Below are 20,152 nucleotides of genomic sequence, written 5' to 3'. Positions count from 1 at the left end.
ACAAGGCTCCCAGCACCCCACCCTTGGTATTCCATAGTATACATCTCCACTCTATTCCAAAAATCGAATACGGCCAAAATTGAATTCATCTTCCACAATAAATCTGGTATTATTATATTTTCCACCTATCAGGATATCGTATTAAAATTATGTATGTCTCCCCACAATTAGACTGAGGGCTTGCAAGAGAAATATTACTTCATGTTTACATTAAAAAAAAATGCTTGTTGAAAGAATCGTGCTTTAATATATCAGACTGAAGTCACTTTCCTCTTTGTTCAGAAAGAGAATGATAGATTTATTGCACAGACTTACTAAGCTCTTGTAGGCCAGTTACTATTTGGTGCTGGCTGGGGCTACAATGGTGAATAAGACCAGGTTCTGCCCTCCTGGGGAAGTGTTCTCAGTTGAGGAGAGGCGGGTCAGAGATATAGAGGAGGCACATCGCAATGCCAAGGGGAAAGATCACCATCGAAAAACCAGAGAAGAAAAGCTTGGGCCAGGCCTCAAAGTGCAACCAGAGCAGGAATGTGGTCCTTCGCTTTTGACCAAAGGGAAAAAGGATTAGTGGAGGGAGACGCCGTATAGTAGCTGCGGTCCGCCTTAGCCCTATGGGGGTTAAAAACTTGAGAGCAGGCTGTAAAGAAGTCTCAAACCCGTTCTGCAATGTTCAGATCGCAGTTTCTACAATCCTCACGCGCCACGAGGAAACAGCCGGGTCCGCGACCGAAAGCGCAGTCCTGACGCCAGGGGCGCAGACCGTCAGAAAGACGTCCCGGGCGGGCGGGGGAGCATGCGCCGCCGGAAGTGGAGGGAAGGCGGGGCCACGCCCCCAGCGCCGAGCCCTTGCTTCCCTCCCCCGCCCCCTGCACGCGGCGCGGGCGGGGCTGAGGCGGAAGGGCACCGAAGGAGGTGACGTTGTAAACGAGCGCCGGCTTCTCGGCAGTGGCTCTAGAGGAAGCTCGGCGGCTGTAGCCGCTGTAAGCAGGCCGGACGTCTGCTGGCTGACGGGCTTTCCCCTAAAGCTGGCGAAGGCGGGGCCGCAGTCCGAACTGCTGCAGTATCTGGACCCACGGCGGGGCAGGTGCCGGTAGCGAGGGATGTAGGTAAGCGAGAGCCCGGGTGTCAAATACGGCGAATGACTGACGGACCAGGCTGGCTGGCCATTCTCGCGCCAGTGCGCGCCAGCTCAGCACCCTGGCCTGGAGGCCTCGAGCGCTGCTCTTCCCCCACCGCCGAACCAGAGGCAGCGGATTTCTCCCCGGGCGCTGTTGTGCCTTTCTGGGGGCGGGGAAGGAGCTCGTCCCGAGGGACCAGTGTCCCCTTTTTCTCGCCAGTCCGAGCTGTACGACGCAGAAGCGGAGAGGGCTAGCGCCCCCGGCCGCTCTTCCTGAAGCCGGGGGAATCTTTGAGCGGAAGAGCTGCTGGTAGAGGTCCTCCAGCTCCTGCCGTCTTGGGTTTTATTTGTTCGGACAATTCTGCTTCCTTCCTGCCTTTGGTTCCATCCTCACACTCCTGGGACCCTGTTCTAGTGAACGGGTATGGCACAATTGAACATTTGGGCGGTGGGAAGCCTGTTTTTCCCTTCTGTTTATGCTAGGCAGTATCAACCCCCGTTTTACAGTGTATGACCACTCTTTTGGGGGAGGAGGGGTGCGGAGAGGATGTCGGAGATAAGGGTTTTGGACTTTTAGTTCGAAAAGCTGGAGTTCGAAAGGCAGAATTGAAATCCTGGCCTGCCACTTGGTGGTGGCTTTAATCTTGTGTAGACATTTTTAACCCATGTAAAGTGGAACTTTCTTATACCTATATAAATTAGTTGGGAGAATTAAATGAAATGAAGAAAGCAGAACGTTAATCATGAACTATTTTGGGAATCAGGTTAAAGTCGGTTTAAGAATACCCAGGACGCTTAATGGTAGGTTCTTAATTATGTCTTTTACCCAGAATAACTACGCTTGGTATGGAGAAGGGTGCCAGAAGAGATACTAGGATCTTGTGGTTAAAAGCTAACTGCAGTCTCTGCTTTGGGTCGGGCAGCATTAGAAAGAAATCAGTTCCTCCTAGTCACCCAGAGGTCTCATGCTTATTGATCACACATTATTGGTGTATGAGGGATGACCTAAATCAGTTTTGCTTCTTGCTCAGTATGTCTAGTGGGCCCTTTCTAGGAGAAAAGCTGGGAGGGGCTTCATTCACACCTTGGCCCTCTTTAGAAGGAATTCTTTGCACGTTTCTGAGGACTCCTCCCTCTGCTTCTAGAGCATTTCATGTTAATTGAAAATGTTTCAGAGATAAACATAAGGACTTGAATCCTTTGAGTGGCTGAACATTACAGTTCTAAGTTAATATGAGGAGATACCTTTCTCTATATTGGTGAGAGAAGACCATTCCCTGCTCTGAAGTTTAAGTAGACCCTAAGAGAAGTGTTTGGGGAGGGGAGAAGGGAGATGCAATCAGTGACTTGAGTGAGTAGCACCTGTTCTTACAGTTGCTTGGTCAGACAAATTAAGGATACTTGCCTTCCCTCATTGGAGTGTGATGATGCTCAGTGAAGCATGATGAAGTGCAATCTTCAGTTCCTTTGACACAGAATTGTCAATTTGGAATTTTACGTCATGGATACGGAAGGGACCTTGAGGGTCATTTAATCCAGTGGTTCCAAAACCTGCAGGGACATCAGAATCAGTTGGGGAATTAAAACAAAACCCCAGATGCCCAGACACTACCTTAATAGATCTGAAATGGGACCCGGCTATTTACGATTTTTAAAAAGCTTTTCAGGTGATATTCACCGTTTGAAACCGCAGATTTTAGTTTATAAACAGGCTCAGAGAGGTGAAGTGTCAATTAGTTTGTTGCCTATGCTTTTTAAATTTCTTTCTCTTTTTCTTTCTTTCCTTAACAAATAACCTTACTTGAATCAATAGTACTATTTCAGGTTTTGTATCTGAGAGCACAGAAGGGGAAAAGAGTCATTTGTCAGTAGCTCTATGTAATTCTGTTTTCATAGTTCCCTATGCAATTAGACTCCTTAATGCTCTTTAATGAAAGTATTAGATTTTACAGTAAAATTTTTTACTAAATGTTGCTTAGGTTTTTTTGTTGTTGGCAGAATTATATAAAGACCATATCATTTTATAAATCAGTTTCTTAGTAGACTTTTATGCCAAGCCTTCATAAACCATGGAAGAATTCCAGTTAAAGAATATTTTCACTTTTGTTCTGGCGTGTCATAAATTCACTGTACTGTCCACAGGTTTCTCTCCACCACCATCCCCCACAATGCTGGTATGCATGACCTCTTATTTTGTATCACTAGCCAGCTTCCTATGGAACTCAATTTGAGAACTGTTAGAGAAGCCCTATAACATCTCTAATTGCCTTATAAACACCTGATTTAACCAGAGGCTCTTGGTATTGCCTTAAGCTTGTCCTTGAATTTTTAGTCCCTTTTTCATTTTTGGTTAATTGTACCGTGCCACTGATTTAAAGAATTTGATAGATATCTAGAAAGGATGAACTGATAAGGAAGTAACAGTGCCTCATATGTATTTTTCTTGCCCATTACAGTGAAAATGTCGTGATTTTTTTAGGGGGGTGGTTAATATTTTCAGCGTTCTTTTTTTTTTTTTTTTTTTTTTTTTTTTCAGCGTTCTTAAGGTAATAGATCAGGCAGAGTTGAACATTCTCTTTTGGGGAGATACATTCATTAGCAAATTATTCTTTGAATAAGAATCACTGAAACGATGAAAAGGCTGTGTTAGTAGAGCCAGAAATGGACCGTACATCACAAATCCTCTAAAGGAAGATGCTGAATTATTTTCTTTTTAAAAATGACCCTGTTTATAGCATGTTAACTTCCTACAACCAGATGACACAAGGGCATTCTGAATTCACTGATTAACAAAGCCATGTTAACAGAGAGGTAATCTATAAATTCAGAATCTAGAGAGACATATGGTATGTGTTTAAGATGAAAAACCAAGTCACTGAGTCTCTAATTTTTTTTTTTTTGGCCAAGCCGTGTGGCATGTGGGATCATAGTTCCCTGACCAGGGATTGAACCTGAGCCCCCTGCATTGGAAGCGTGGAGTCTTAACCACTGGACCACCAGAGAAGTCCCTCTAAATTTTTAAATTTTGTGTCTGAAATACCTTAATTCTGAAGCCTAAAAATTGGTGAATTTCAGATTCTGACAGAATACACTTTTCAAGTAGAGGTATTGAGAAAGGATAAATGGGAACCCAGGGTTCACAATTTTAATGTAAACTGATATTATGGATTTAACAGAAACAAAGGCGGGGTGGGGGGTAGTGACAACTTGAAGACCCAGTGAGAAGTGGAGTTTAGAAGTCACTTGCTGGTCCTTGAGGCAGTCTTCTCTGTCTGTAAGGACTTGAGACCAAAATTGGATATTTAACTTAATCTGCTTTATGTGTGGTAGCTGAATGTACCTATCACCAGTAGGTACCATAAATGTACAAGTCTCCAGTTCTCAATCTGGACCTTTTTATGGTTCATTCATGTCCTCTGATGCCAGTGGGCAATACGTTTTATTTTTGTTTTGTTTTGTTTTGCGGTACGCGGGCCTCTCACTGTTGTGGCCTCTCCCTTTGTGGAGCACAGGCACCGGACGCGCAGGCTCAGTGGCCACGGCTCACGGGCCCAGCCACTCCACGGCATGTGGGATCCTCCCGGACCAGGGCACGAACCCGTGTCCTCTGCCTCGCAGGCGGACTCTCAACCACTGCACCACCAGGGAAGCCCTTTGTTTTGTTTTTAATCTTGTTTCCTACTACAAACCATTCATTCTGTCTCATTTTTTTGGGGGGGGCGGATAACCCCTCCCCTGTTTATTCACTACACAGCAGCTATTCTCATTACTGTCTTATTACCTACAGGAGAAAGAACTTTTTCATAGTGATGCTTGAGTTAATCTGTACAGTGGTTGCACTGCAAAATTTTACTCAAATAAATATTGAACCCCTCAAGGATTGTTCAGACTTCAGGCTGTCCTAGGGTCAGTGAGTATCTAATAAGAGTTGAAAGCTCACTTCTGTTTCCCTTGTTGTGTGTGTTTTATCTTTTTTCTTAAAAACCATATTTGCTTTGCTCTTTATTTTATTATTATTGTGACTTGACCACACCCCATGGCTTATGGGATCTTAATTCCCCGACCAGGAATTGAACCTTGGTCCTCAGCAATGAAAGCGCGGAGTCCCAACCACTGGACCACCAAGGAATTCCCTATTTTATCTTTGGAGGAATGTTGGTATTTGGTGAACACATAACAGTATGGCCGAGAATACAGGGGCAGAAATGTTAAGGGACCCCATGTGGAGGTTGCTTTTAATTTTAATTACATGTACTCTGAGTTCATGCTTGGGATATGTTGATTTTAGGGTACTCTGGCTGGACTTTTATTGGAGAACCTTCAACAGTATTATCTTTGTCTTTTTTCTTTGGCTAGGTAGATTTCCCAAAGAAGAATCTTCAGATCTCCTGCTTGGAGCTTATAAGCTGGGTTGTCAACAGTCTTGTCGCTAAACTGGGGGAAATGGTAGAGGTCTTAGCATTCAGTATGTAAACACTCATGTTCATTTAACTCAACTATTTTCAGTATGATACCCTCATTCTCAACTGGACCAGATGTTTTCCAGTCCAGGAATCCTTTGTTTTTCCTTTAGAGCTGCGTTATCCAATGTGGTAGCCATTAGCCAAATGTAACAACTTAAATTTAAATGATTAAAATTAAATAAAATTAAATATTTCGTTCCTCAGTTGCACTACACACATTTCAAGTGGTCAGTAACCACGTTTCCATAGACTATCATATGGGGCAGGGCAGATACAGAATATTTCTATCATTGCAGAACTCCTGTTGGCCAGTGCTGTTTTAGTCTAGAAAGTAACACTCCAGGCTTCTGCAAGGATCAGGGAGGGGCAGTTGGCTGGTTTTTGTGGCGAGTAGAAGGGTATCTAAATGATTTGATTTATCCTCTTGTTTTTAGCACCGTGTTCACACCCCACTTACAGAACTTCCTGCTGCCAATTCCTGACCTGTTTTGAGGCACTGTTGTATAAATTGGATTGCTTTCCTTCTTGCAAGCTTGACATTTAACTTTCTTTTTAATTAATTAATTTATTTTTGGCTGCATTGGGTCTTTGTTGCTGCATGTGGGCTTTCTCTAGTTGCAGCGAGCAGGAGCTACTCTTTGTTGCGGTGCGCGGGCTTCTTACTGCAGTGGCTTCTCTTGTTGCAGAGCCCGGGCTCTAGGCGTGTGGGCTTCAGTAGTTGTGGCACACGGGCTCAGTAGTTGTGGCTCGCGGGCTTAGTTGCTCCGCGGCATGTGGGATCTTCCCAGACCAGGGCTTGAACCCGTGTCCCCTGCGTTGGCAGGCGCCACCAGGGAAGCCCTGATTTTTATATTATTAATTAATTTATTTGGGAGGCACAAAAGGGCAGATACATGTATATTTTCTTATTTTTTCTTTTATGAAAGGTGGCTATATATAATATAGTAAGGAATTAACCTTGCACAAAAAGAAAGCCTTTATCCTTGGCTTTAAGGAGGTAATCTCTAAACCCTTGGAATGTTATGTCTGATTGGAGTGTCTTTATTTGCCTGGGGGCTTGGGTCACTGATAATCTAACAGTATGATATAGGATGGGGATTGGCCACGCCAGAAAAACCAACAGTGTGATTTAGGGTAATGACTTTGGTATCAGTCGATCTCCAGAGGGGTTGAAGACTGAGCTCAGTCGTGTGGGCAATCAGTTATGCCTATGAACCCCCATAAAAACTCTGGACATCAAGGCTTAGGTGAGCTTCACTGGCTGGCAATTCTTGTCACACTTTGTCACACACTGGTGCTGGGAAAGTAATGCTGTCTCTACTCCATGGGGAGAGGACAACTGGAAGCGTCTCATTTGTTACTTCCCCTGGACTCTGCACTGTGTAGTTCTTCACTTGGATGATTTTAATCCACATTCTTCAGCTGTAATAAGCCATAACTATTAACAGTTTTTAGTGAGTTCTGTGAGTCATTCTGACAAAGTATCAGACCTGAGGGTGGTTTTGGAAACTCCCTGAACTTTCAGTTGTTGTCAGAAGTGAGGGTGATCTTGTGTGGACTGTTCTCCCTAACTGTACATTGGCTAAACTATTGCAGTGGTTTACCATTGATACTCATTTGAACTCTGCTTTTTTCATTTAAACCGGAAATTACTCCACGTTAGTTCATAGACCTTATCCTTATTCTGTTACAGCTTCATTCATTGTGCAGATGAACCATAGTTTATGCAACCACTGCCCTATGTATGGGCATTTAGGTTGTTTCCAGTATTTTGCAATTACAGACAGTGTTGCAGTGAATAACCATGTACTATGTATTTTCATTATTATTGGAGATGTATCTTCAGGGTAAATTCCTAAAAGTGGAGTTGTTGGATTAAAAGGTGAATACTTGTATGGTTTTGTTAGATATTACCAAATTCCCCTCCAAAATGATTTTATCAGTTTGTATTCCCAACCAGCAAAGTATGAAAGTCTTTTTTCTCCCACCAACAAAACATGTTGCTGTAACTTTTGCCAAATTTTTTTGAGGTATAATTGACATATATTAGTTTCAGGTGTACAACATAATGGTTTAACATTTGTATACATTGCAAAATAATTACAATAAGTCTAGTTAAATCCATCACCATACATAGCTCCCCACCCCCCAAATTTTTTTTCTTGCGATGAGGGCTTTACTTTTAGTGGCTTTCAAATATGCAATACAGTATTATTAACTGTAGTCACCATGCTGTACAGTACATCGTCATGAATGACTTGTTTATATGTTTATTTATGGAGGTTTGTACCTTTGACTCCTTTCACCCATTTTGCCTATCTCCCAAGCCCCCTTGACAATTTTTTAATGCATGAAGTTGAACATCTTTACTTATGTTTAAGGGCCATTTAAAAATATTTATTTGTGAATTGTTTCATTATGTCTTTTTCCCATTTTTCCATCAGCCTTTTCCTTTATCCCTCAATTTAAGATATTAAATATTAGTAATATTAGCCCTTTACTTTCTATTGAGTTTTTCATTTTTGCTATTTTAAGTGTCCTAAGCTCCTTTATTTTTTTAACTGTTCTTTTAAAATAAAAATCCCATTCTTTTTTTCCCCAGTGGATGTAATATTTTCTTCTTTGAGGATAGCGTTGGGGTTTTTTTTCTTTCTTTTTTTAAAAAAATTGTAAAATATACATAACATAAAATTTACCATTTAAATCATTTTTAGGTATACAGTTCAGTGGCATTGAATACATTCATATTGCTGTGCAACCATCACCACCATCCATCCTGAGACCCATTTTAATTTTCCTAAACTGAAGCTCTTCACATTAAACAATAACTTCCCTTCTCTCCCCTTCTTAGGTTTTTTAAGTTAACTTCTCTAAATATGCTTTTGCTTTTATCTGTTTGTTTTTGTCTACTTTTTATCCCTGGAAGTGTGGTGATTCTTAGTTATGCTGTCTTTTGACCACTAAGAAGTTGGTTGGATGTTCTGAGCTTGTGGTGGGACTTGTCACTTGTGGGGTGCACTGTGGGCCATGCTGGGCCATTCTATGGGGGCATACCTGTACTTATATATTTTCTTGTGGAATAATCAGTTTCTCTGAAGAAGAATCTTCCAATCTCCTGCTTGGACGGGAAAGACAGACTGCTAGCGTTTTGGGAGTTGAGTGGGAAAGTGTTGTGGGGTCTTATATTCAATATATAATTCCATCTTCAAACTGTTCCTGGGATCCCCTTGTCTGCAGAACTTCCTTTCTGAAGGAGAAACTTCTAATCTTGGGTCGGGGAGGGACAGTTACCTGCTATGCGGAGTTGGGGAGGGATTTGGGGGTTTCATTGCTTCTTAAACTTTGGGGTAATTGTTTGGGCCTGTGTAGTTGTGGCATCCCCAAATATCAGTATCTGTTGGTCTTTTTGAATGATCTATCCCTACCCAACCCCCTGCCCACCCCCAGAACTGATCTCCTCCTTTGGGGTATAAACTTTTCTGGGAGCTGAGTGAGGAAAGAGGTTGGGGAGAAATTCCCTATGTAAACTGATTTATCCTCCTGTTTGTACCCCTGCCCTCAGTTGTACATGATGTGCCTGACTGTTCTAGTTCACTCCCTTGAGTAAGTGAAACTTTGATCATCTGCCATGGTAGGAGAAGGGATCTTAGAGTCTAATTGCTTCTTATTCAGACTTGCAACCAGTCCTTCCTTTTTCAGCTGTCTTCCATTCCCTGACCTTCATAGGTATTGTTGCTCTTGGTTCCTGAGCCTTTCTGAGGTCCTGTAACTTGCTGCTTGGCTTCCCCTACTGCTGGCTTAGATTTCAGCTCTTTTGGCTGGCTAAGTCTGTTATCACTCATTCATCTGCTTTCTTCTTTCAGCAGTTTTATTGCTCGTCTCCTTTTTTGTTGTCATTGTCCCTGAGAGGTTTTGCCTTTTTAAAAACTGCATTTCTGTCATCTTAATGGGATTTGGAAAGGAAGCAGAAGTAGACATGTGTTCAGTCCTCTTCTCCCCCCTGCCCCGCCCCCAGAGAAAACTGATGCACAGAAAGGTAATACAGCTTTTCCTAGTAAGTTATTAGTAGGCTGAAATTAGGGTATTGGTTTTTGATTCTTCTGTTCCACCTGCAGTGGCTGGTGCCTTTCTTTCTAGGCTAAAGAGCCTTCAGTAATGTTAGATCTTATTAAGTCTGAGGGGAAATTAAGTCTGAGGGAAACACACTTGTGTTGGTTCTTTTTTCTTATACTTACTTGAGAGCCAGAACCATAACTGGTTGAGAGCACCTGATAGAGTCCTGTCTCATAGTCACTCAGAAAGTCTTTGATGGACTGACAAAGAGGAGGCTGGTCGGTCTCCCTCTTGAGGTACTGATATTGCATGCATATATTGACTGTCCGCCTGTGGATGACTGTACAGAATAAAAGTCCCTGCCTTTCCTTTCTGAAATTTGTTGTATGGGACTTCCCTGGCAGTCCAGTGGTTAAGACTTCACCTTCCAATGCAGGGGGTGTGGGTTCTATCCCTGGTCAGGAAGCTGAGATCCCACATGCCTTGTGGCCAAAAAACCAAAACATGAAACAGAAGCAATATTGTAACAAATTCAATAAAGACTTTAAATATGGTCTACATCAAAAAAAAATCTTTAAAAGAAAATTTGTTGTATGGAACAAATTGTTTTGATGTGAACTCAGTCTTAAATGGTGTCTGGTCCCGTCTCCCTTCTCTATCCTTCATTTTACAAATGAGAACACAGAATTTGGGTGACTTGCTTGAAGTCACTTAGCTAATGAGAAACAAGGTCAACATGTAGAAATTCTCTCCTGACTCCCTGCCCTTTCTGCTTCATCAGAAACTGGCTGCATATTGGGAAATGATTCTTGAAACTTGTTTCTATCAGAGGCAGGTACAGCAAAATGGGGTCATGTTGGAGCACTCATGTCTTCCCTTATCCCTCATTTTCATTGTGGGGAAAACCTTGATCAGGTAGGATTTCATTATGTCTGATAGTATAAGTTGAACTTCATATGCTTTTTTCAATTTTCTAATGTATATTGCTGTGAATATCTTTTTTTTTTTTGCAGTATGTGGGCCTCTCACTGTTGTGGCCTCTCCCGTTACGGAGCACAGGCTCCGGACGCGCAGGCTCAGCGGCCATGGCTCATGGGCCCAGCCGCTCCGTGGCATGTGGGATCCTCCCGGACCGGGGCACGAACCCGTGACCCCTGCATTGGCAGGTGGACTCTCAACCACTGCGCCACCAGGGAAGCCAGTGAATGTATCTTTATGACCTTATTTTTAGGGTAGAAATGTAAATTTTCTTTCTCTTCTTTACAGCTGCATTCAGATCTCATTATGCATCAGAAAAATGAAAAAACAGAGGAAAATTCTATGGAGGAAAGGAATCCACTTAGCCTTTTCTGAGAAATGGAATACTGGGTTTGGAGGCTTTAAGAAGTTCTACTTTCACCAACAGTTGTGCATTCTGAAAGCCAAGTTGGGAAGGCCAGTTACTTGGAGCAGGCATTTAAGGCATTTCCAGTGCAGAAAGAAGGCCCTTCAATTCCAGAAAACGTGGATCCAGGATGAACCCCTTTTTGCTAAGGCAAAGTCCAATGTGGCTGTTCAGAATCTTAGTACTTTGTCCTCTAAAGTGAAAGGAAAGGACACTAAACACTTCATTTCCTCCTCAAGGACCTTCCTGAAACTCCAAGCAGAGAAGTTGCTGTCATCAGCAAAGAACTCTGATCATGAATACTCTGGAGAGAAAAGTCTCTTGAAGGCAGCCACTGACATACCAGCAAATAGTGTTTTAAGTCAGGCCAGTGGTCACAGACCTAGGACGGAGCCACAAGCTTCTGATCCTCCTATGAAGTTCAATGGGGAGAGCCAGAGTCCAGGTGAGAGTGGCACAATTGTGGTCACCTTGAGCAACCATAAGAGAAAGCGCTTTTGTTATGGCTGCTGCCGAGGGCTGGAGCACCACAGGAATGGGGGACCCCTGATTCCAAGAAAGTTCCAACTTAATCAACATAGAAGAATAAAAGTATCTCCTCATATGATGTATGAGAAATTATCCATGATTAGATTTCGGTACAGGATTCTCAGATCCCAGCACTTCAGAACAAAAAGCAAAGTTTGCAAGCTAAAAAAAGCCCAGCGAAGCTGGGTGCAGGTCACTGGGGACCATCAAGAGACCCTTAGGGAGAACAGTGAGGGTGGCAGTTGCAGCTTATTCTCTTCCCCAGAACCTAAAGACCCTTCTTGTCGGCATCAACCATACCTTCCAGATATGGACAGCAATGCTGTGGTGAAGGGAAAGAACTCTCATGTGCCTGATGGCCACACTAAAGGAAGCCCTCTCTTGGGCAAGGAGCTTAGTTTAGATGAAGCATTCCCTGACCAACAGAATGGCAGTGCCACATACATCTGGGACCAGTCACCCTGTTCCTCTCCTAAGTGGGAGTGTACAGAGCTGATTCATGACATCCCCTTACCAGAACATCATTCTAATAACATGTTTATCTCGGAAACCGAGGGAGAAGTTATGGCTCTGGGTCAGGAAAATCGGACAAGTACTGTCAATGATGACAGAGTAAAACTGTCAGTGTCTGGGGCAGATCAATCTGTGAGTAGTGTAGATGGGCCTGTGTCCGAAGAGACTGTTCAGAGTGAGAGTTCATGCCAGATGGATGAGGATGGATCTTTCAAGCAGAACATTCTTAGTTCTAAGTTGTTGGACCACCCTTACTGTAAAAGTCCACTGGAGGCTCCTCTGACGTGCAGTGGACTCAAACTAGAAAATCAAGTGGGAGGTGGGAAGAACAGTCAAAAAGCCTCTCCAGTGGATGATGAACAGCTGTCAATCTGCCTTTCTGGTATGCACTCTTCCTTTATTCTCCCTCAATCTCTGGCCCACACCTGCTGTCCATTATCCTTTCTAGGAGAGTCCTATTTGGTCCTTCCCCACATGGATTTCCCTTTAAGCAGTTAGACATTCTTTTATATTGCTGTATTATATAGATGTTCCATAGTTTAGTAAGTTTTTGATTGCTTTTAGTTGTTTCCCTCTATAAACAATGGTGCAGTGGAATTACTTCTTTATACTTCTATGGTTGTTTTTGTAAGTTAAATTCCTAGTAGTAGAAATGATGGTGGAAGGATAATCACACTTAAAATTTTAAGAGAATTGTTAAATTGCCCTCTAAAAAGTTGAACCCGTTTGCATTTGCTAAAGTTTGCTAGTCTCATAGATCACAGGAGAGTTCTTTGTTTTAATTTGCCTTTTTAAAGTTTGAACATCTTTTTCTGTCTTTGCCATTTTTTGTTTGTATATAATTTTACTTTGCCTTTTTCTCTATTGGATTGTTTATATTTTATTTAATATATGAGAAGCTCCTATGTACCATTGTTGGCTCTAAGAATGTGGCAACAAACAGGATACACTGATTCCTACCCTCAAGGTCCTTAGCATCATTATAGTTTTTTTTTTTAATGAGAACCACTATAAAGTTATAATGTAAATACATTTTTTTAAATGTAAAAAGGCATAAAATTTCCTTTATAGACAACTTCTCATTTATATGCCATGTAATGTAAAATGTGCCTATAATAAAATAAGTATGATTCTTATGAGAGAATAGAGCGAGATCAAATGCACCATTAAGAAAAACATGCATACGAGACTATGAATTCTACTGAGGACAAAGGCCATTACTTTAAATACTTTTAAATTCCTGAGTTCCTGATAGAGTTCTCAGAACAGAGTTTCTTGGTTAATGAATAGCAAATTGATTTATTGGTTAAATTAGCAACTATGGAGCTTCCTGACAACAATATAAAATTAGTGGATAATTCACCAGAAACTGGCTTCTAGATTTTCATTTTAGTTACTACTTTGAAACAACATAATTTAGTACCAAAGGTTTAAACACCCAGTATAATTGCTAGACTGTGAAATCAGCATTATTTATATCTCATCAGCTATACAAAACTCATCCTTTTTTCTTTCGAAAAAAAAACGGTAGTAGAAATCCCAAAGAATAAGGGAGAAACTACTAGTTAAAGGTCATGTTTACTAATCTAGCACCATAATTCCATTCTCAGGACCTCCCAAGTGGCTGGAAGGAGGAAGGGAAGAAGTGAGGATGTTGGAAAAGTAAGGGTTGTTCTTAACTTGTGGCCCCATTTGTGCTGTAAGGCAATGCAGGGTCTAGCAAAGAAGAAAATTGCTGAGGCTGGAGATGAAAACAAAAGCTTTTGGTTCAGATGGTAAAGGAGGCCCTCAAGAACAGTAGAATCAGTTTATCCAGGAGGCAGTGCTAGAGTCGGCCTCATGAACTAGGGGGTTTCTTCTTGACGTCCACATCCTTTTTAATTTCTTCAAGTATGTCGTAGTTCTGAGCCAGATACATTCCCACCACATTGCGAAGAGTAAATCCAAGCAGGAACTGGAGCATAGTGTCGGCAAGGAGGGCTCGAAGGGCGGCTGCAGCTCCTTGGGCCGTCCGAGCCTGCCTCCCCTGGCCTAGTTTTAAAGATGTTAAATTAAATTTTGGTAAAAGCCCTCAGTACCCTGACTTTGTGTATGACATTTTTGCTTAACAGAAAATTTCAGTTCTTACATAGTAAAATTTATTTGTCTTTACTTTATGGCTTCAGGTTTTTACATAGTGCTTTAAAGTCTTCTTGTCAAAATCTACCCCATGAAGTCATTTGGTATAAACACTTCTGGAAGATAATATGGCAGTATCAGTCTTTGACCCATTCCCCTTCTTGCAATTTAGCCAAGATATAAAAGAGTACAAATATATTTGTACAGGGACATTACTTATAGTATTGTCTTGGTAGTAAAACACTGAGGACAGCCAAAGCAAGTGTTTTTATGGACCTATAAATTACAGCATATCCAGGCAGTATACTATGAAGCTATTAAAGAATAAATTCGAAAAGTGAAAAAAGCAAGTTGCAAAACAGAAGGAGGCTGTTTTGTTAAAAGATACATGTGCACATAATGAGTATTTGTGTGCACATGCATTTGTATAGGACATATCTGGACAGATATATCAAATTGTTATAAATGGCTTTTTCTGGGGAGTTAGGAGAGTTACTTCTTGGTGGTTTAAACAATTCTGAACACTTTGCTTTTTCAACCATTAAGTATGTGTAAAAAACTTTTCCCCACAAAATGACAAAGTACAGAGTCCTAGAAAATCTTTAAAAAAAAAATTCTGTTGTTTATGCTGTCCTAGAATGAAGACAAATTTCCCTACTATGAGGTTAGCAGAACCATGATTCATAAAATCTGAAAAAGTTAGCATTCACCCACAAATACCAATTAACTTACAAATATATATGTAGCACTTCCAAAAAAGTTGATAAATTGACTATGTCCTATAGTAAAACTGTAGCATAACATGAAGACAAGAATTTTTTACAGAATTCACATTTAGTGATCTGTAATGTAGTTATTTTAATAGGCTAAAAGAGAAAAATCATGGTATCTCAGCAAGTACTGAAAGCCTGATAATGAAGCTTAGCTTCCTTTGTGTTTAAATCTCTTTGAAAACTAGGAATAAAGAAAACTTCCTTCACTTAGTAAAGAATATCTGTCAGAAACCAATAGTAGATTTAAGAGGATGAAGTAAGCCCATGGAATCTCTTCTTCCTCCTACCAAACCCACAGAAATTATGAAAAATATATTTAAAACATATGTATCTCTGTACTCAAAAACAAAGAGAGTTTTGGTAGATCAAAAACTGAGAAACTAACAAGGCATAAAGTAGAGGGAAGATCCAGAGGGGAGCCCCAGTGACAGAAGGAAGATTAGTGCAGGAAAATGGTGCAACACTGAGGGTGTACCATTTCTGGAGATGGTGGAGGTGGAGAGGAAAGGGGAGACCCATGGTAAAAGACCGAGTAGTTGGAAAATCTCCACAAAAGCATCTCTCCCTGCCTGTGCCATATATCAGCAAGGAGGATATCTGCTATCAAGCTGAAATTTCTCCCCCCACCCCAATTTTATTGAGATATAATTGACATATAGCACTGAAATTCTAAGAATAGGAGATTGGTATGGAGAGTCAGGACATTCCCCTCTACTCCTGCCCCATTACTTATAATGCCTGGCAAGAATGAAGAACAGCCCTTTCCAGAAGAACTGTTTTGGGGGTTCTTAGCATCCGCACATTGAAAATAGTTCAAGGCAGAGCAAAAGCTACTGCCCATCATAGCCTTCCCTCCACCCGCAAGTTATTCAAGTAGAGATGAGCCTGTAATCTATCACCAAACATCTGGAGAAAGCCAACACAATGGAAGAGACAAATTGAACTAAACTCGAGTAATCAGGATTAATAGAGCAATCAGAATAGGAATCAGTATAGGACAATCAGCATGGTATATGCTCCCTTAATTGACTTTGTAGTGTTAGCCAATATTCTGTGGTGTCCTGAACGCTGGCTCTTCTCTAATATAACTGCACATTATGCTCATTTTGTATTTATATATTTATTAAGAGCCCGTTGTACTTACCAAAATTTACTTTTGTGTTTCATATTTTTATCAAATATTGCATAAACTGATGCAGTATTTGTTCAGAAAGTTACTCCCTTCAAAACCAAGTTGAATGCTTTGCAACAACAGTAGTGTTATGTTTGTACAAGACAACTTTAAAAAATTTCAGGGAGGGTAGGAAAGTCTAGGATTCTGTACTCAGATTAGCTGTTTTGGAAGGAAAAGAAATAGATTCCTGTATCACAATATGTTCCAGGTGGATTGAAAAGTTAACTAATTAGAAACAAATACAGATAAACAAAAACTTGTACACAAATATTCATAGCATCATTATTCATAGTAGCCAAAAAGTGGAAAAAACTTAAATATCCATCAACTGATGAATAGATGAATAAAATTTTGGTATATCTATACAATGGAATATTCTGCCATAAAAAGGAATAAAGTACTGATATATTTCAGTTTGGGTGAACCTTGAAAACATGCTAAGTGAAAAAAGTCAGACACAAAAGGCTACATACCATATGATTCTATCATTTTGAAATGTTCAGAGTAGGCAAATACATAGAGATAAAAAGTAGATTAATGGTTGCCAGGGGGTGGGGAGAGGGGGGAATAAGGAGTAATTGCTAATACATACAAAGTTTTTTTGTGGAGTGATGCACATGTTCTGGAATTACATAATGGTAATGGTTGTACAACTCTGAATATATAAAAACCCACTGAATTGTAGATTTTTAAGAGGATGAATTATGGTATGTGAATCATAGCTTAAGCTGTTAAAAAAAAACACAAGACCATTTTTATAATCTCATTGATAAGACATTTTAAAGCATGATAGGGAACTCAGAAGCAATAAAAATATACCAATTTGACTCCATAAGCATTAATATCTCATAAATATAGATAACCAAATTCATAAGTGAAAATCTGCAAGTTTTAATGTCCTTTGACCCAGAAATTTGAAAATGTTTTTGGTTTTTAAGGTTTGGCTTGCAGGATCATAGTTCCCTGACTAGGGATCAAACTCTTGCCCTTGGCAGTGAAAGCATGGAATCCTAACCACTGGACCGCCAGGGAGTTCCCTCAGAAATTTGAATTTTAGCAAGTGTGTTCTAAGGAAACACTAGAACAAGAATATATTGAGGGTTTTAATTGTAACATTATTTAGAGAGCTAAAAATTAACAAATGGCCATCAGCACGGAATTGGTTAAAATATGCCAGATCAATTTAATGGACCACTAGATTGTTTTGAATTGACTTAGGGAAAAAAAATCCATGTATTGAATATAAAAAAGCAGCTTCCAGAAGAGTGAGTATAGTTTGCTACTTACATGTTTAAGACATACATGTTCATTAGGGCATAAAAGTTCTAAAGGAATTATGGGGTGGCTGCCACTTTATTTTAAAATGTTTATGGTCATGTATTGATACTAGCATAAATACTTAAAGCTTGTTCCCATTTCAAGTTTATGAAAATATTCAACCCTATTTTCTAGACTATTAATGTGTTATTTTTACATGTGGGTGTTTGGAAAAAACTAAAGATGGATTCCTACATTTTTTTTTTTTTTTTTTGCGGTACGCGGGCCTCTCACTGTTGTGGCCTCTCCCGTTGCGGAGCACAGGCTCCAGACGCGCAGGCTCAGTGGCCATGGCTCACGGGCCCAGCCGCTCTGTGGCATGTGGGATCTTCCCGGACCAGGGCACGAGCCCATGTCCCCTGCATCGGCAGGCGGACTCTCAACCACTGCGCCACCAGGGAAGCCCGGATTCCTACATTCTTTACACCAAAATGAATTTCAACTGTGAACAAAAGATTTACTTGGTAGTTCTAATACTATTTATTGATTAATTCATCTTTTCTCCATGATTATGAGATGCTGCCTGCCATTCTGATTCCTATCTGGTTGGTTTCTCTGTTTCTGTGATAGCACTATTCTGCTTCAATCACTGTTATTTGGTTTTATAATTTGATGGGATTAGGCCCTCCTTCTCAACTCTTCTCTTTTGCCCCTATTCACCTCTCCTCCTTAATCTTTTTCAAAAATTTCTAAGAATTTCTCACATTTTTGTCCCAAGATGAATTTGGATTTGGTTTTTCATTTAAACCAATGAACAAACAGTGGCTTTTGATTGGTATTGCATTACATTAATAGACTAATTTAGGGAAAATTGCATTCATTTTAATATGGAGTTTTCCTTCTAAAAACCAAAGAATTACTCCATTTATTGATCTGTGTCCCTTACTAGAATTTGGTAGTGCTTTTCACTTGTTTAATAAGTTTAATAAACTTAAGCACATTCCTTAAGTTTATTCTTAGGTATTTTGTGCCTTTCTTATTTTTGATGGGACCTTTCTGACATGTGTATTGTATCTTGTTGGAGAACCAAGTGGTTGCATTTCATATGTGCACAACACAATGAACCCCTTCCACTTTCAGGGTGGGATGTGATCCATGTGACCCATATCAGTTGTTGCAAGAAAAAGCTGTCTAACACAGTTGGTTTAACATGATGAGTAATTTAACTTCTAAAAAACACCTCAGTTTTTGTTTTTCACATTATTACCTTTTGTACTTACAAGATGGAATATAATTTGAACTCCAATTTTTCATGGTTTTATTTTTTCCTAATATTTTATCCTTTGCTTCTAGGTCATACTAAAATTTTAGTACTTCTGGAATAAAAGAAATTGTATATTCCAAATGCATTTTCCTTGTTGGTTCATTAGTTTGGTGAAAACAAGTGGATAAATAGTGAATTTAACTCTCATTTTATTTTAATTTTTTGGCTGAGCCCTGCAGCAAGTGGGATCTAGTTCCCCAACCAGGGATAGAACCACTGCCCCCTGCAGTGGAAGCGTGGAATCCTAACTATTGGACCTCCAGGGAATTCTGTAACTCTCATTTTAAGAAGTCTGTTTTTTGGGTTACTCTTGGCCCATGGGTATTAGAAGGGAAAGGTAAAATGAAGAACTAAGTTGTTTTGTAGAGAAGAGATAATAGATATTTCCTGCATTGGAGGTGGCACAGCATAGACGTTAATGGCTCAGTTTCTGTTGTCACATAACCTACAGTCAGAACCTGATTTCTGCCATATGCTAGTTAAGGGTCCTTGGGGAAGTTATTTAACCTCCCTAAGCCGCCTGTCTCCATTTTTAAAGTACGGATACTGCCTAACACATAAGATAGTTATAAGGATGAAACGAGGTATGCTGGTGCTTGGCTTATGAGTGCTTTTTTTTTTAAATTATGTATTTATTTTTGGCTGCATTGGGTCTTTGTTGCTGTGCACGGGCTTTCTCTAGTTGAGGAGAGCAGGGGCTACTCTGTTGCAGTGCACAGTCTTCTCATTGCAGTGGCTTCTCTTGTTGTGGAACATGGGCTCTAGGCACGCCAGCTTCAGTATGAGCACGTTTTAACTGTTGTTTACTTCTGGTCCTAGTGAGATAATGGTGTGCATCAGTGAGACATTGTCATTAGGGTTGTCCTTGAAGATCCAGGTAGGGCTTTTCTACTGCATTACCAATCCATGTTTATCATCTGAAAGTGAAAACAAAAATACGGATAAGAGGAAAAAAACATAACAACTTAAACATAACAACTTAAAATCCCCCAAACACTGCCATTCAGAAATAACATTGTTAACATAACAAGGACACCTCTTGTTACAAGTTTGGAATTGGGTCCATATTCGATTGGTAGAAGAGATTGCTTTCTTATTTGAAGAGTCTCATTTAAGGTTGCTGGGCCTAAAGTTTAATTTTTTGTTATTAGGGGCAATATTTTTGTATAAAATTTGTTCCTTAAATTCAGTTTCTCAAATGTTGGGAATCCTTATCTTCTGTTTGGGTCCATTCTCCCATGTAGACACAAGACTATGCTTAGACAACTGTAAGATATGATATACTAAACACTATCGGCAAACATAGGCCGAATGGATTCCTAGTGTAGAAGCCCCAAGTCATCATCTCCTACTCTGACTAAACTGGAACATGAGACTCCCTTTGTCTTCTGTATGCCTAAAGCCTAGACCAGGAGCAGACATAAGCAAGCAACTCTTTCCTGCTTACT

General features: G+C 40.4%; 3 protein-coding genes across 6 annotated transcripts in view; 1 reads left to right on the top strand and 2 right to left on the bottom strand.

Annotated features, from left to right (window-relative positions):
- Positions 1-933: 933 nt before the first annotated feature.
- The window catches only part of SENP5 (SUMO specific peptidase 5), a 39,131-nt gene continuing 19,912 nt past the window's right edge, over positions 934-20,152 (top strand). For 2 of the 3 annotated variants that reach the window (XM_032629691.1, XM_032629690.1), the window contains exons 1-2: positions 945-1,106; positions 10,900-12,440. In XM_032629691.1, coding sequence (XP_032485582.1) covers positions 10,931-12,440 — 1,510 coding nt within the window. In that variant the 5' untranslated portion in view covers positions 945-1,106; positions 10,900-10,930. Of the gene's footprint in view, positions 1,107-10,899; positions 12,441-20,152 lie in introns of all 3 variants that reach the window. The other variant, XM_032629689.1, reaches the window with a different exon arrangement.
- On the bottom strand, positions 13,380-14,964 carry LOC116752791 (short transmembrane mitochondrial protein 1-like). The gene has a single exon (XM_032629702.1). The coding sequence runs from the start codon at positions 14,019-14,021 to the stop codon at positions 13,896-13,898; it is 126 nt and encodes a 41-aa protein (XP_032485593.1). The 5' UTR covers positions 14,022-14,964; the 3' UTR covers positions 13,380-13,895.
- NCBP2 (nuclear cap binding protein subunit 2) overlaps positions 17,767-20,152 on the bottom strand; it is a 31,656-nt gene continuing 29,270 nt past the window's right edge. For both annotated transcript variants that reach the window (XM_032629695.1, XM_032629697.1), the window contains exon 5: positions 17,767-19,621. Coding sequence is in view for 1 of the 2 variants with exons in the window: in XM_032629697.1 (XP_032485588.1) it covers positions 19,618-19,621 (4 nt within the window). In the remaining variant the exon portion in view is untranslated. The remainder of the gene's footprint in view (positions 19,622-20,152) is intronic.

Source organism: Phocoena sinus, chromosome 4, assembly GCF_008692025.1.
Source record: "Phocoena sinus isolate mPhoSin1 chromosome 4, mPhoSin1.pri, whole genome shotgun sequence".
Taxonomy (NCBI): domain Eukaryota; kingdom Metazoa; phylum Chordata; class Mammalia; order Artiodactyla; family Phocoenidae; genus Phocoena; species Phocoena sinus.
The sequence above is the reverse complement of the archived record's forward strand: the minus strand, read 5'-3'. Positions and strand labels throughout refer to the sequence as shown.